The sequence below is a fragment of the Drosophila gunungcola genome, unplaced genomic scaffold, assembly GCF_025200985.1.
Source record: "Drosophila gunungcola strain Sukarami unplaced genomic scaffold, Dgunungcola_SK_2 000018F, whole genome shotgun sequence".
In the NCBI taxonomy this organism is placed as follows: Eukaryota; Metazoa; Arthropoda; class Insecta; order Diptera; family Drosophilidae; genus Drosophila; species Drosophila gunungcola.
Genome location: NW_026453200.1, coordinates 809,260 through 826,953, shown reverse-complemented (window position 1 = coordinate 826,953; position 17,694 = coordinate 809,260). Strand labels below are relative to the sequence as shown.

The following is a 17,694-nucleotide window of genomic DNA, read 5'->3' as shown; positions in this document are numbered from 1 at the left end:
TAAATGGAGGGGTAACCAGAAAGGAAGCAAACTTCGGCAAGACGAAGTTCATTTACCCTTGCAGCTATTGCAAAAATTAAATATTCCTGAAATAATTAAAATTATTATTTACTTTACTAAAACACATTTTAAAACATTAATGCTATGATGATTTGCATCTCAATTGTATGATATCGTTTTCCGATTTTAATAAAATTAAAACCGTAATTCTGAACTGTCAAATTATTAAATCAAAAAGAATTAAAAAAAAATAGAATGGAATTGTTACATTAAAAAAAATTTTTTTTTTGTATTTTTTTATTGTGTCTTTGGGAGCTATATGATATAGACGTTCGATTTTGATGAAATTCAAACCGTAATTTTTAAATATATTAACCAATCATGTATGTCGAAGAACTAAAAATAAATTCAATAACAGCAAACTTATAGTTTTTTTAAATTATTTTTTTCTATTGTTCCTATGGAAGCCTTATGCTATAGTCGTTCCAACCTATGTACTACCTGCAGTAGAAAGACAACTTTTGGTAAAGTTTCATGCAGATAGCTTTAAAACTGAGAGACTAGTTTGCGTAGAAACGGACGGACAGATCGACTAATGATGCTGATCAAGAATATATGTACTTTATAGGGTCGGAAATGTCTCGTTCACTGCATTGAAAACTTCTGACTGAAACTATACTACCCTCTGTAAGGGTATAAAAATAAGCATGCAAAATTTTGACGTTTATTCATACAAAAATGTCACGACCGAAAAGACATCCCTACCAATAATGTTACACGTTCGACAATGTCAAAAATTGAAGTTAGTGTAAAAAGATGTAACCGCAACCGAAATCCAAATTTTAAACCAAAACCGAAACTGTATTTGAAAAAGTTATGTCGGCTGTAACCGTAACTGTAATCTCTGGTTTTATATAATTTTTGCGTTTAACTCGCTTTAAAAAACTTCCACTATATATTCAGCCCTGTTCCAGTTTTCTGTTAACTTCCGAAAAAATCTCACGGAAACTTTCGCCAAGCAATTGGCTGGCGGATTCAATTCCGCAAGGACAGAAATCCGGAATTGTTATCAAATTCACTTCCGAGTGAAAACCGGAACAGGCCAGTAATTTTTTTTTTTTTGTTTTCTTTTGAACATTGTTATGGTTTAAAATTTCAGAATTACGCTTTTAATTTTATTAAAATCGGAAAACGATTTCATGTACATATCTGCCATAGGAGCCACCGAATAAAGGGGCTAAAAATCGTCCTCGCTTCAATGTTTTTAAACTTACACGCATATAAATCGAAATTTAGATGTTATAAGGAATATTTAATTTTGGCAATAGCTGCTGGGGTGTGTAAGCTTCGGATGAAGAAGTTTGATTCCTTCCTCAGTTTTTTGCAAACAAGGACGAAGGATTTTATAAGAGGGGTATCATAAAATTACCATCAAAATGGCAATCGATTGTAAAAAATAATGATGCCTATTTGAAATAAATCAATTAATTCTAACCATAAAAAAAAGCTTTGAGTTTCATGAACAAATAATGGATTACTTTTTACTTGACCTTATACTATAAATTAAAAGGGACAAATTATAAGTTTATTACTTTAAAAAAAGTTTTTGATCTGATATTAAAAACAATTTTAATGCGGATAACAAAGTGCAGATGGACGTCGATTTATGGTTATTTTCATAGTAGTGAAGTTTAATAAATTAATAACCGTTTTCAATTTTCTTTTCGAGTTAAAAAACCGACGTGCTAGTGGGTACAGCTTTGTGCTTTGTTTTTGTTCCAGTGTATACTAAAATAATCCAACCAACCCATCAATGACAAATTATTTATTATATTACCCGCTTTACAATTAAAACACAAATTATATTGCATATTCTCCCTTAACCTTTACATTTTGTTATCAGGAATGTGGGTATGCTTATCCTAATGCTTATGTCCAAATGTTATGATAAGTGGCAGCAGGGCCCCACATATCAAAATGACCAATTCACTATATTTTAAAGATTGTATACTGTTGCCTGCATTTATGTCATTAGTAGCAATATCTCGAGATTCCTCTAGTAAACGATAATCATGAGAATCGCACCCTCCCTGAGTGAGTTCTGGCAGAACATGCACGGTGGCAACGTACAAAAAAGTTCCGGCCGAAAATAGCATAGCAATCCCAGTAGCATTAACTGAATTTAACGTTTCCTTCTGTTCTTGGCCGATACCAAAATACGTTAGAACTGTTAAAAGGGGTGCCGATAAGGAAAACACGGCTAAATGTCGCCGAATTTGTTGTCTGTCCACTTTCTCGTGCAATAGGAAAGTAACTAAGCCAAACGCTGCTGGCGCCTTATGAAGCATTATAGCTAAAAATACAATTATCTCTACGTCCTGATGGCTTGTTGTGGCTGCTGCTCCCAAAGCCACCCCGTCAGCTGCAAAAAATTCAAAATGCAATGATTTTAGAAGCCTCTATTTTCAATGAAATCATAAAAACAAAATACCTGCAGCATGAACTACCAATCCAAGGGTAAGCGTGGCACCATTTTTCTTGTCTCCTCCAATATTGCTCTTTCTTTGTGATACGTCCACCAACATCATAAAGACAAAACCAAGCACAAGAGAAAGTCCAATAGTTTGTGAGTAATCTTGAAGCTCCGGGCCAGGTGTCAGATGTTCGCGTCCACTACCATCATATAGCGAACGAATACCTTCCGGTATAATTACAGCCAAAGCAGTACCAACTAATAAGCCAGCGCCAAGCACAGTGACACATTTAAGCTTTTCCTTGAATTAATACACAGTGCCAAAAATTATTAATGCGTACAGTGGCTCATAGCTTAATTCAACTGCTTAGAAGCCTATAAAAAAACTAATCAAATTACAGAGGATCACGAGTTTCATCTTCTAAAACTTCTTGTACTTTTCTACTATATTTGGGTACTCCTGAGTGAAACTGCCATACAAACTTATGTTTCTTCGCCAACAGGTACCGCTGTATAGCTTTCCAAACACCAGAAGTGTATTTAAAGGGATTTTTATTTGTATGTTATTGTCTACAATTTTCCTTCAATTTTAAATAAAGTCATGGCAACCTGTAGCCTACAACTGCACAACATTTTATGAATTTAAAATACATAACAGAAGATACATTTTTTTTAGACATGTATTAATAAGCTGCTAGCCACTATATAATTGAAAGTAAATTTATTTTCATAAATGTCTCTGTATAGGTACCAACCTCACTCAACTTCATCAGCATCGGAATGCTACCGGCCAAGTATGAGCCAACAAGCATAACCAAAACTAATAAAATGAGAATAAAAGTTTCCTCAGCCATGACTGCCCAATTAGGTTTAAATGGGCATAATATAACCAAGGTTTACATGTTTTGCCAACTCAATTTATAATTAGAGAGGGCAGTTCCTGACGTATTTTTGAATCTCTTTAGTATCGTCGCATTGCCACAGCGCGACGTGCCACTTTGGAGCGTTATACCCTATTCCCACATCCAGAAAAGTGAGTAATGCCCTCTTTCCACACAGTCTATACGTTGGAAACGGTTGGAATTTTGAACAAATATGAAACTTTGATTTCCACAGAGCACATCAACCTTCCACCTTCCGATTTCATCTGATCTGAAAAGCTGTGGCTCGTCAACACGTAAACAAAGTCAACAAGTCAACCATCTTTGTTTATGTTTCTTCGTTGGAACGAAAGAATTTTAATTTGTATGGCGGCTATCTTTGTTGACGATGGATGGTAGAAAGTTGATGGTGGCTCTATGGGAACACCAGTACAGCCATCCATCGAAAATCCCAACCGTTTCGCTTGGATGGGCTCTGTGGTAGTTTGCTAAAAGCCATTATTTATCCATTTATCCACTAACAAATACCAATTAAATAAAATAAAAGCCGGCAAAAAGACTTCTAAGGGAGTTTGATAGAGCTAAAGAGCCCTCATAAAAATGGCGGATGGTGGCTCTATGGGAACACCAGTCGACCATCCATCAAAAATCCCAACCCATCCGTTGAACGAAAGGTCCTTAAGGTTTTGTCGTTTCGAAAATTTTCCAGTAATAGGGTATTTCCACAGAGATCCAGCCACCTTCCACCATCTATTGAAGGGATCCATAAGGTTTTGCCGTTCCAAAAACTTTCCAGTCCGCCGTTAATATCTAACGGACTTTGACGGACTAATTTATGCAATAGTTAGCCGATGTTTGTGCAGTGCAGCCCTCTTTCCACGCAGTCCATCCCTGAAAAACCTTTGTGGAAAGAGGGCATACGTCTGCCGTTAAAATTTGACGAACTAATTTGTGCGATAGTTTGTCGATGTTTATTCGGTGCTAGCCTCCTGCCACGTAGTATATCCCTGAAAAACCGTTGAGATTTTTGAAAAAAGTGAAACTCCGGTTTCCATAGAGCACATCAACCTTTCGATTTCAGCTGATCTGAACAGTCAAAATATAAACATAGTTGGTTGAACTTCTGACTTTGTTTATGTTTTGACAAGTCACAGCTGTTCAGATCAGCTGAAATCGGAAAGTTGATGCTCTGAGGAAATCGGAGTTTCACATATCTCAAAATTTCCAAGCGTTTCGCTTGGATGGGCTCTGTGGGACTATGCTATGCTATCGAACGTTCAAGTAATTTTCTGGCATTTATTTCGTCGATCTTAGTTAGGTAAAAAGTTTCTTTGAATAGTATCCGCTAGTTACTTGCCTCTTGCTTTTTCTTATATGAACGGGTTTCGTCGATTTGAGTACTAGGCTACACACTTCACAGTTTAAGGAATACCACCAACTTTTTTGGAACTCTTGTACAAAATTACATTTTGTGGTATTATTATGATATACGGTCATACTTATAAAGATAACATTGATGATTTCGGACATATATTCTTAAATAAGTAAATACTCGATATATAGCTTGCACTACGTTTAATAATACAACGTAAGTTTAATTGACATGGGTGCATTGCCTTTTAACTAATAGTAAATAAGTACTGCGTTTATATGTCATTCGTGTATCAAAATTAATGTCAACAAAGAAAGAAAAATATATTTTCAGAAAGCCAATGTTGATATACCCTAGCATCTTTAGCACAAATGCTATGTTCTTTAAAGCGACTATATTGGCTTTAAAATAAAATTACATACGTACATATGTACATTAAATCACTTTTCGATCGTTCATATGGCAGTTTTAAAATGTTTCGTTGTTGGTACCTCCGGAATCGTTTTACATGTGTATGCTAAAAAAAAATGAACACAGAAGATGAGCTCAAAGAAGTTGTGTCGACTAAAATCGAATTTTTAAAATTTGAAAAGCGGAACCGTTTGCTCATTTTTTTAACCACCAATTAGTTTTTTTGCCGACCTCCTGTTTTGAAAATATAGGGCGTGCAAAACCCACCTTTTAGAATTTTTAAAAAGTAAAAACTTTAGAAAATTTGAAACTTTTATAGTAATAGTTTTATCGAAAAAATAAAAAATGTCCATGTTTGCCCACCTCTTAAAATTTCGGAATTTATAAACAGTCGTTTGCCCACTACATTAAAATATGTTTTTTGACAAAAGACGTTTGCCATCCTTATAAAAATTACCTATATTCCAACAAAAATCGTTGCCCACCTCTTAAAATTTCATAATCTAAAAAAAATCGTTTGCCCACTTCTTAAAAATATGTTTTTTTTGTAACAAAAAGCGTATGACTCTCTCCTAAAAATTACTTTTTTCTTTTTTTTTCTGACAAAAATCGTTTGTCCACCCCTTAAAAATAGTTGTTTTTGAAAAAATAAATAATGCCCATTTTTGCCAACCTCTTATAATTTCAGAATTTAAGCCTAGTACTCAGATCGACGAACAGTTTCGCCATCGAAAAAACTTTATTCTTTCTAGTGAGATCGAAGTTTTTAGATTCATCCGAGCAATTAGCTGTTAATTAGCTCGGCTTGTTGATATACAAATTAATTTGAGAAAGCAAACTTGAAGATGTTGAATATAAACGACGTTAGAGTTTGTTATTGGAATGGTGGAGATTTTTTGTCGTTTTTTCCCTCCTTTCGCTTGCAAGATAAAATCTAACAACAACAAAAATTAAATTTTTTGTTCTTTTCGCCAGGGCCTGACAAACATTCATCGAAAGTTCATCCCAGACGTCTGGCAACGCTCTGCACATTTGTAGTATTTTTTCAGCTGATCTGAGTACCGACGTGCAAAAAGGCACTGTCGAAAAGTGTTCTCCGGTTATTTGGCTCTCTCTCATAGGCTTTAGCGACTATTTATTTTGAGAATGAACCAGAGCCAAACCTGAACCATTTATTTTAAATCGGGTTGGGTTTAAAATGTTTTTTCTGTTGTATTTTTTGTTTCATATAGTCAAAAAATGTTTTTTTAATTTTTAATTGTGTGTTCATATCTAAAAATTTTTTTTTAGCCGGCACGCTGCAATGAAAAAGGTCAGAGCAGAAAAAAAAACTTAATTTCTTTGTTAAAGCGGGACGAACATTTAAAAAGTGTATTTATTCAGTCAAATGTTTAACCATTTCGGTAACAAAATTTAATATCAGAAATTTTGTATGTTGAATGTGCGATCGTATTGAAGTTTTATCTTGTTAAGAGGGGATTTTGTTTTGTTATAATAACTAAAAGAAATAATGTACAAAATACAGAGCAATACACTAAACGTCATGTATTTGACAAATTTCAATTAAGTTATTTTTTATAATTTTTATCGTTGCCTAATACAGAAAGCCATGCACGATTTTGCATACGGAATGCTAAATAAAATCTATTTTTTTAACATCTTTAAGTGTCCATGTAAACGTTACATTAAAAAACCAGTTTAGCAATTGACTTGTCTTACAATACGTAATGTAAAGGTATTTACGATAATCAATAAAAATACAATTGGTGTTATTATTTAATAAAAAGATTTTTTTGTTAAACCCCTGTGCGGAACTGAACCCTGTTCCAGCATATTGACAAACCGGTTCGTAAGCCGGAACCTTATCAATTGTTTAGGTTCGAACCCCGAATCGAACCTTAGCCAAATTGAAATGGTTTCACAGCCCTGTTTTTAAGGGAGCTGTATGATATAGTAGTCCGATCTGGCCAGTTCTTATATACTACCTGCAATAGAAAGAAGACGTTTGGTTAAGTTTCATCAATCATTGTGGACCGCAGTACACATAGTGCATCTCGCATTTTAGGAGCCGCTGAATTTAAAATCTGCTGTTATGGTTGGATCGAAATATAAAACTTATATCACTCGAAAGGTACTGCTTTAACTAACGAGATTGCATAACAAGACTTTAGGAAAAATCATTCGGTTTAGATAAAATAACGGTGAAAGTAAAAAAAAACCAATTTAGAAAATTGGAGCTGTTAGGCTCCGTTGCATTCATGTTGAAACACGCGTCGAATGACACCCATCCCAACTCCAATGCTCCGTTCAAAAGTTTTTGAAAAAATTTTGATTTTTGGTACATTTTGGCTTATTGATGATAGCGTTTTCTTTTTAAAATGGCTATTCAAATAAATTCATTAATATATCAGTCCAATTTTTCACCACGTTTTCGATAGTAGGGTCCTCAACGGCCTCAATGGCGACTTTAATCTCGTGCTTTAAGTCGTTAATCGTCTCTGGATGGTTGGCATAGCCTTGTCCTTGGCGGCACCCTACAAAAAAAATAGTCCAACGGGGTGAACAGTCACTTGCGTTGGCTTCTTTGATCTGTTAAAATGATTTTTTATTTTAAAAGAGAGATTGAGAGAGTGGGGGTTGATTTCTTTTTGAGTTTGCTATGACTGTTGTCTGAGAGGTCGGCTCTGCCTTCGTCGCTGTCGGCATACTGATGAATTACTGATAATGATGCATTTCAGAACTGAAGGGTAATGGCCTAGTCCCACAGAGAACCATCCACCATCAAGCACCTCTTTCAAAGATGGTCCGTAAGGTTTTGCAGTGCGAAAAATCTCCCGGCTATTCCTTGACGGTGGAATTTACATTGCTAACCGCACGCAATATGTATATAAGCTAATGACATAATTCTTTCTAAATCCTTTTTTTTATGCATACGTCAAATTTTTGCAAGTCTTATTTATTTACCCAATTTTGATCAGGGTAAAAGCGCTTGCCGATCGGACGTCGTTGTCTTAAAGCTTTCAAAGAAATAATTGTTAAAAGATGTGAACATATGCCTTTTTTTCTAGTTTTAACATAGTTTGACCTACAATGTTTCAAAATAAGAGGAATATAGTTTGTAGTGATACGATTAGGCATTGAGCAATGTAGTAGGCCAGTAGTTCGGTACTCTCCACATCCCCCTGTATAAGTTTACAAATAAAAGTATTACCAAGCAACATTCTAAGGTTGGAGAGTCTACTAGAGTAAGATGGTAAGACAAGGTTTGCATCCCAGTTAAGGCCTGTAGAGCAAATATTAAAAAGTTTTTTTGAACAAACTCCATTTGGTCTATATGCACACCATATTTGGGACGCCAAACTGGTGAGCAGTAATCCAGGATTGGACGATCTATTGAAATAAATAAGGTCTTTGTGACATACGGATCATCGACTTCCTTTGACCATCTTTTTATTATTCCAAGCGTCCAGCAGGACGCCAAGGTCATCAATTTGTCTAATTCTAGTCAACTCACACCCACCCAAAGTATACATGGCACACTGTGCCAACCCACAGAATGACAATTATTTTGCATTTAGCGCTATTTAAGTTCAATCGATTTTCACAACACTACGTTGGAAAGGCGTCAAGATCCGTTTGTAAGTTTGAACTGCGGAAAATATAGCAGTATTGCAGGCATAACTTAAGACTTTGTCAAGACTGAAGGGAGATCGTTAATAAATAAACCAAAAAGAAATGGGCCAAGGTGGCTTTCCTGTGTCACGCCTAAAGTAACTTGGATCAGCTTAGTGACCTACCACTCCGATAATTTGAAATCCATGTAAAAAGATAGTTTAAAAACCCATTTACATTACAGCAGCATCTTTAAAATGTCAGTAGGGTGACATGCTTTTCTAAATTAAGTTGTCTGGAATAATTTATCTATTTTCAAGTGATTGGTAGAAGCATTTTTCTACCAAAGACGAAAAGTTTTTTGGGGTACTATTTTAGGTTGATGATACTAGCACTGGCCAAGAATGTAATGTATTTGGAGTCAAGCTTTTTCTGATAAAGAGTGTTGCAATTGTACTTCTTATAAAAGTTCCATAAAAACAAAAAGTTGTATTAAATAATACTTTACTACGGTGATACAACATTAATATTTGTCGAATATTCGAAGATATTTATACTTTTTATATCATGTCCATAATGCGATTCTCGATTGATAAAAATTGTTTTATCTTTTAAAAAACATTTCAAACATGCTGTAAAACTACATTATTAAAAATGTGCCCCATCTTAATGTATATGGTTTTCAGTTAAATCTTTTTAGAACGGATAAAATGGGAAATTGCTTGAAAATTAGCACTTCAGACGACATTTCACTTTTACGAGGCAATGAAAGTTTTAGCGGGCAAACCATCGGAACACAGCCATTATATCATGTAAGTACGAGTATATATAAGTATAAAAGTAAGTAATTGTATTTCGTTAATATTAATTTTAGTAAGAGATCTGCGACACCGTGGAGGGATCTAGTCCTTTCTCACCATAATCAGGGTTTGAATATAGATCTTATGTTTCTACAACGTTCGCGAGCGTGGTTTTCCAAACATCTATTATACTATAATAGATACTCATTAAGTAAGAGACGAAAGTGTAGTGACAATGCGCACCAAGAGCGTGTGCATAGGAGACTAATATATAGCCGTACAATTGAAAACCTGCTGTGATGGTCCGATCGTAATGAGTAATACATTAATCTAAAGGTATCGCTGAATGAATAAGGATTGCATACCAAGACTTTAGAAAAATTAATTGGTCCAGGAGAAGGGGCGGTGAAAGTTCTTGAGCTTGTGTTGCTTAAATTTTATTGAAAATACACGAAATAATGAGTTGTTTGCTGGAGCCATTGAAACGTCGCCTGACCGAATTGCAATTATGGGTGACATGGAGCTTTCTTATTTATTGATTTAAAACATTTAAACATAGTTTAATTTTCATTAATATCCGTCCACTTTATGGACGATCTTATGTCGTCATGATTTCTCAACTTGTGTCTTCTGAAACACAAGAAGCAAAGTGAAGACCAAATAAATGACTATCGACTCAATTATCTTTATTATTATTGTGATTTTTTGTTTTTTAATCGTTTTTTTTTAACATTCACAGCTTCAATCGTTATTGAATATTACCATACAATAAATACCGAGGGTTATGCAATAGCCGGGTCTTTACTGACTATTTTAAACAATTTGAATGAAGCCGGCCTAGTAGATCAGATGGAATTTCGAGATAAAGGCGTTTAAAGTTTGAGTACGAAAGACATATGGCTTAGTTGGAAGAAAAAATAAAAGAAAGTCAACGGCCACTGTTACCATATGAAAATATTTTGCTCAAAAGTTCTAAACGTGACTAAAAACCTTAGCCTCGCTAAAATAAACCTTAAAACGAGAAAGTTGCCTTCTTCTGTAAAATACATTTTAAAATTAATGGCGTTTTTATTCTAAAATATACGGCTAAAATCCCTTACAAAAGGGAAACCATTTTTAAGTAAGAATTTTATTTATTCTTTGATTTTCCAGTTGGGTTTTATAATAATATGTCATAAATTAAATTTAATTTTAAAAAACAAAGAGAGAACGCTATAGTCGAGTTTCCCGACTATTAGATACCCGTTACTCAGCCAAAAAACTTAAAACTTAGTATTCCCCCTACAATACAGTCGATGTTTAGGTGGCGCCATCTGTCGAACTGCGTAGACAACACTAGAAGCTAAGTGCGTGCAGCACCTTTATCTGCCGCTTACAGTTCTTTCGTTTTCTCTACTGCAGCGACCGAACGGCGACCAAGCAGCAGCAGAAGGGCAAAAGTAAAGAAAAATTTTGTAGAATGCACACTTAAAAAAACAGCTGGCAATTTTATATCCTTGCAGAGGGTATTATAATTTCAGTCAGAAGTTTGCAACGCAGTGAAGGAGACATTTCCGACCCTATTAGGTATATATATCCTTGATCAGCATCACTAGGGGAGTCGATCTAGCCATGTCCGTCTGTCTGTCTGTCCGTTCGTTTTTACCCAAACTTGTCTCTACGTTTTAAAGCTATCTGCATGAAACTTTCCCAAACGTTGTCTTTCTATTGCAGGTAGTATATAAGTCGGAACGAGCCGGATCGGACGACTATAGCATATAGCTCCCATAGGAACAATCGGGAAAATAAATAAAAAATTTTTCTGTTTTTTTTAAGTTATTCGCCATATAGTAATGGTTAAATATTTCAAAATTACGGTTTAAATTTCATCAAAATCGGTCGACTATAACATAAAGCTCCCATAGGAACAATAAAAATATGTAAAAAATAAATTTACAAAAAAATGTTACTTTTCTATTTTGTAATTTTTTTCAAAAATTCTTTTTGGCTTTTCAATAGTTTGACAGTTCAGAATTATAATTTTAATTATATCAACTTCGTTTAATGTTTAATTTTTGCAAAAGCTGCAAGGGTATATGAACTTCGGCCTGCCGAAGCTTGCTTCCTTTCTTGTTTGATATTGTATTGACTTTTATTGATCTGCATGTTGATATACAGAACGTCAAAGCGTGGGTGTTATTATCCAAAAGAATTACTAGGAACCATATTATCTTAGTTTGAATCATTGTAGCTCAAACTATTACATGAAAGTGATATTGCGCCCCAATAGGACGGCTGGGTTTGGTAAGGGTCTCTTATTTGTACTGATCGTCTACGAATCATAACCAGTAGCATTGAATAGGGTTGAGTCCCAACGTGAGTAGTTTTTTAACAATTTAAACTTTAAAAACCTTTCCAAAAAGTGCCGCACCATCCACAGTATACATCCGCAAAGCCAGCAACAGCAAAGCATTTCTTACTATATTAGAACATTTTCAAACATCTCATTTTTATTTATAGAAGAAATAGTAGAATGTTGTTTTAGTTATCTTGTATAATTAAATGAAATCACCAATTAATCAAAAGTGGCCCATGACGTAAAAATTATTGAAGTATTTTTTTGATAAAGTCCTAACCAAGTTTGTTGGTTACTACATTCGTAGTTGGGAAACTCTTATAAATCCATGTTACTTTTTTTTATTACCTTATAAACCTTACTTTCATTTTAATTTTTATTTCAGCAGGACGAGCAGTATCAACAAGTGTTTTACCCCACGTCCTCTGCATCCGTTACTCACCCACCATCTTCTATTAATCGTCAACTTTCCGACGAAAATGAAGTAAAGATTGCTAAGCGTATTGGATTAATGCAACATTTACCTATTGGAATATATGACGGGAGCTCGAAAAAAGCACGGGAGTGTGTAATTTGCATGGCTGAATTTTGTGTTGATGAAGCCGTGCGCTATCTTCCTTGCATGCATATTTATCATGTCAAATGTATAGACGATTGGTTGTTAAGAAGTCTAACATGTCCCAGTTGCTTAGAGCCTGTTGATGCTGCCTTGCTGACGAGCTATGAATCGACATAGCGTTTAAAAAACCGATAGTATATTTATAATGGGTTTGCTTTAAAGTATTTCGGGAAAATCAACTTTTTTGTATTGTGACAGGCAAAAAATAATATTGATTTATACATTTAAATCGGATTAATTGTTTTCTTTTTTAATAAATTGTTAATGTTTTATATTCAAAACGTATTATAATATTTTATTCATTGTAGTGTAAATTTAAATAAATTATAAATGAAACACTCGAGAGCTCAAACTAAAAAGTTATATCATTTTGTGTACATAAATCTATTTATACATTTCCTTATCTATAACATTTCGATAAAAGTTAACACATAAGTCTTGGTATACACGATTAGAAAATAAAATAAGATTTTTAATAAAATTAGAAATGTCTTCTTATTAAAAAGTGGCAGTAGTAAAAAGCTAGGACACACGGTGATCAAGATGGCGAACATACCTCTATAAAAAACCACTTCATTAAAAAACTAGGCCTACTCGGACTCTCAACCAAACTAGCACTGTCTAACGAAATATGTGTGTTGGATAGACGAAAACCATCGAATTGTTTTGATACCAACAACAGAGTTTAACAAGAATGCATTCTTAACCTATTCCTCTTCTCATTTGTTAACATGTCCCTAGGGGCTGAAAGTTTTGAAATGTTGAGGGATATGATCTGATTCGAAGATAACGGTGGATGTGCTTTTCTTTCGAGAAATGAAAACTGGCTACTAAAAGGAATCCAACTGGAGTGTGTAAAACATTCAAGTTTCTCGGTGTCAGGCTTATCTCTAGCACGAGTTTTTGACTCAAGGACTTACAAATTAAAAAAAATAATTTCTTAGCAAATAGAACCTAAAAATGAGTGCGAATTTCAGTATTTTCCAAGCAACATTCAAAACAATAAGTGATGTGTTCAAATATATGATTTTTAAGAACAAATTTAATAAAATACCTTTAAATTAAAATAAAATCTTTTATGTTCAAAGATATGCTGTTTAAAAACAAATTTCATAAAATACCTTTAAATTAAAATAAAATCTTTTATAGTCCCGACTATCCCGGCTATTGTTAATAAATAGTTGACAGTATAAAAGAAGAAAATTTCTTTGAATAAATGCAAGCAATTGATAGCGGAAACCCAATCCATGGACGTAAGGCAATCACTTACGGCAACTAAGCTGGCATGATCAAAATTATTATTAAGTTATGATCAATTATTATTAAGTTAACAACTGGTAAAATATTATAAAATTCAATAACAAAGCATTAAGGGCTTATGATGAACATCATAAATAGAACTGTAACAATCATCAATGACAATAATTTCATGTGGCTGGTGTACATTGCCAGGCACCATAGCGTGGGATTACGGATCACATGACCAAATTACAATCTCCTGTCACATCGACACCAACAAAGTCATTTATGCTGGCATGTAAGCTGGCAATGTTATTCATATGCGCCTGAAAAAACGTAAAGTCACTTCCAGGGGGAATATAAGAAGAAACTATTACAGTCTTCCCAGACAATCCAGATACCTCGACAGCCAACTGGTCCAGAAGAGAGTCCTCGTTTGAAAGTAAAGCTGTGCAGCAGGAGAAGGTACGGCGGACAGCCACGATGACACCTCTACCTCTCTCGCACTTCATTCTGCTGAAGTCACTATCCTTGCGATAGACATGGAAAAAGTTTGTATCGAAGAACTCATTGGAGTTGAAATTGGGGTTGAGCCAGGTTTCAACCAATATTACTTTGTCATAACCGATGTTGGAAGTGCTCATGAAGACGGACTGAGTTTTGGTTCTCATTCCAGAAATGTTTTGAAAGTAAATTTTAAGGCAATTACTTCCAATTCTTTTGTCTGATGAATTTTTTGAAACCGTTGCCATAGCTTCATAACGAAAGTCAAATCCACAGGCAGCCTTTGCGCCGCAAGTCCAAAAAAACCATTCAGAGCCGTACGCAATATTTCAGTCCGGATACGTTTTGGTAGTGGGAGATTATCATGACGAAGGTTATAGTTGCAATTCATTCGCACAATCGTAGAAGACCTACTTGCAGATACTTCCAGAATCGGTGAGTGCTCTTGGGAGTGCAATGCAGAAAGCTCATCATCAAAGAGAGGCAATAGAAGAAAAACGTGTGGAGAGAGCAAGCGTCCGCAAAAAAGTAAGATTTTACAATTTCCCGTTGGCAACCATGATAAACACCGCTAAGCCATCCAAGCGTCGGCCGAAGCGCCGATGTAGCGGGAGGTGAAGGGAGCGCAACTCCGAAGAGAGCGCTGTATAGGAGCGGACACATTTCAAGTAGGGAGCATAAAGAAAAGAGCAAAGTCATCCGATGTAGTTGTTGTTGCAAATATAGGTGTGAAGAGAGTGATATTTCAACGCAATCGCTCAGCCATCCATGAGTAAGGCGAGGCGGCGAGGCTGCAGGAGGTGGATAGAGCGCCAATGTGAGGAGCGCGCTAGTATCATATGCACTGGGTGCATCAGAAAAAACTGACGTCATAAGCGACTGAGTGTATGAAGCTGCATGATGATGAGAGAGCGAAACTCCGAAAAGAACGATGTAGAGGGCGAGCGGCTTAAACACCAGCTTATGCATTTGTTGTTGGTGATGAAGTTGAGAACTGCAGTTATAAATGATGCACGAAAGTAAACCGCAGTGACGTCGATTACTGGGGGTTTTTTGATGGAAGCTTGGCAGGGGTAGATGTATATAATGGTTCTCCACCCAATGTGTCCACCATGGTAGACTCCAAGTGCTCTCTATCCCTGTGAATGAACCGGGTCACCCTAACTGATTATGGCCAGAAAACACCACTGAAGACAGTCTGATAATACTGCTCCGGGACTCCAAGCTTAAAGTTAATGAACTTCAGAGTGCTAAGATCTACACCTTTTTTTGTTAATGAATAGCATGACATGCTGTCTGAATTTACTTTTAACTTGTCAGCGCCTCTGGCTTTGTGTTTGCAGCGAATTTGCCAGTATGCAAAATTCTTTTGCTCGGCGATTCTACAAGTTGATCACAAGCGAGCGCCGAACCAATAATACGCGTCTTGTTGTTACGATTCTTCTTACTTTTCTTGAAAACAACCTTAAAGCCCTCTGTGGGAGGGTTATGGTCTGATGAAGCCGGAGGCTTGTTAGCAACTTTTTCCTTCTTCCGCTTGTTGGTGTTAACATTAGCCGGGGCCTCCACAGATTCGGGAAAAGCGATTTAAAACTTTGTATTTAAATGCAAGTATAGGCTTTTAAGTTCACGATGTTCCTCAATATTCTCGTCTGTTTTTAAGTGCGAGTCCTTGCTCACTACGCAGCTATCACATTGCCATAATAGATTCGGCATGTTGGTTAGCAATTTTATTGCCTCTTCAAACAAATCAACACAAGAAGTGCCTTAAAACCGCGAAGCTGAGCAGGCGTAACGGCAACATTGCAATCAGAGCACGTAAATGGAGTCATAACGAAATGAAAAACGCGTCTGCTCGCAACGAATGCTGATTACAAGTCATTGTTATGGTCGGGTAGCCCTGGCACGCGCCAGGCAGAATTTTCAGTATCGTTTCCCTTCCCATTGCACCCTTTCAAAGGTTAATCTTAAAGTGTTTTTAATTTAGAGCTTAAAACGCGCCGTGGAATATTAGCTCGTGAAAGATAAGTAAAAGATAACCACTTGGTATTCGAGTTTATTAGCTACATTTTGTTATGAAGAAGAAGAAAGAACAATCTAAGCTATGCAGGGTTGCCGTACATATAATCTCTTGCTAGAATGGCCAAATCCGCACTCCTGTTCAATACTGGCAAGTTTACAATACATGTAGACCAAGGAATCTTGTACATTTCGCATGATTTGTCTTTTGTAAATTCTTTGTTAATATGTCTGGTTCCATTTTATTCGTTGGAAAATATTTCAAATCAATACGTTTTTCTTCATAACATTTCCTTATGTGATGATACTTAGTATCTATGTGCTTGCTTCTTGCATGAAAAATGGGATTCTTTACAAGGTTAATTGCGCTTAAATTGTCGCCATATATTAATACTGGTAAGGACCAACAAACATTTCATTGTCTGAATCCTTTTGCTACCAATCTCGCCTTCTTGACCCCTTTTCAGTGTGAACACCCGTTTGCACCTTTGGATTCTCGCCTGCTGGATGCTTCTGCCAAGTGCGATTTTTTAAAAGTGCTCAACATCCAGTGAAGTGGATTGAGGCGGATTTTCCCTCAGGGTTTGATGCAATTCTCGGGGTTGATGTGATTTCACTTTTATCTTTTTAATATCACTAGTACATCGAGTAATTAGAACTAACTTAACATTACGGTGATGAAAGTTCTCAGAGCGGCTTGGAGAGCGGAGTGGAGACACAGAGCGAGAGTGCGAGATGCGCAAGATCTGGAAGAACTGCTCTCTCGAATGTAAAGAATCCAGGGGCGCTTGAAAGGCAAACTAGAAGCGCCGCTTTGGCGCGAACATTCTCCATTGTCGTGGGTAGCTTAAAAGAAGCCGCCAAGGAGCCGTTGATGGTGCTGAAGGGAGTGCACAGGTCGATCAACGCGCCCGTCTCGAAGGTGGTGACCCCAGAGCCAGAGGCAAAACAGACTTGCAGATTTGACTGTGCATCGGAAATGTCAGAGCCTCCCGCCTATCCCGCTCCTCGATTGCCATCTGGCAATCACTTTGTTTTTAAAAGACTAAAGCTTCTTCGGATTTGGCTGGCTTTTTGAAAACGATTGCCTTGAATTGCTGGGTTTCATTTCCTCGATGGCCTCCAATGTCCGATATCTTTTGCTGAGAAATTGGTTCATCGTCTCCCACTTCGGAATATCAGTACTTGTCGCGAGAGATTGTTCCCGTAAAGATAAGGTCAACTTAGGAAGTTTACTGGCGCACAGGAACACCAGCAAACAATCCCAGTTCTCTGACATAGACGGTAGTGAAAAGATCTCTGAATGGTGGCCATTTAAGATAGTCTCCTTCGAACACCTCTGTATCACAGGGAGGCAAACGGCACCCTGACTCGGTCGATTAACTCGCTGAGCTAAACCGCTAGCTCTTCGTACACCGAGTAACAATAT

At 36.2% G+C, this 17,694-nt stretch overlaps 2 protein-coding genes across 3 annotated transcripts; one reads left to right on the top strand and one right to left on the bottom strand.

Moving 5' to 3' along the window:
- Positions 1–1,810: 1,810 nt before the first annotated feature.
- LOC128263765 (zinc transporter ZIP9-B) lies at positions 1,811–3,442 on the bottom strand. Its single transcript, XM_052998936.1, has 3 exons — positions 3,229–3,442; positions 2,492–2,774; positions 1,811–2,422 (listed from the first exon to the last, which is right to left on the bottom strand). The coding sequence occupies exons 1-3, from the start codon at positions 3,325–3,327 to the stop codon at positions 1,923–1,925; spliced, it is 882 nt and encodes a 293-aa protein (XP_052854896.1). The 5' UTR covers positions 3,328–3,442; the 3' UTR covers positions 1,811–1,922.
- A 1,348-nt stretch (positions 3,443–4,790) lies between these two features.
- LOC128263753 (RING finger protein 11) lies at positions 4,791–12,846 on the top strand. Of its 2 annotated transcripts, none has more exons than XM_052998900.1 (3): positions 4,791–4,942; positions 9,436–9,561; positions 12,273–12,846. In XM_052998900.1, exons 2-3 carry the CDS (start codon positions 9,460–9,462, stop codon positions 12,618–12,620), a joined length of 450 nt encoding a protein of 149 aa, XP_052854860.1. In that variant the 5' UTR covers positions 4,791–4,942; positions 9,436–9,459; the 3' UTR covers positions 12,621–12,846. The 2 variants fall into 2 exon arrangements, with proteins under 2 accessions (XP_052854860.1, XP_052854858.1); XM_052998898.1 differs by having other exon boundaries at positions 12,270–12,846.
- Positions 12,847–17,694: the final 4,848 nt, after the last annotated feature.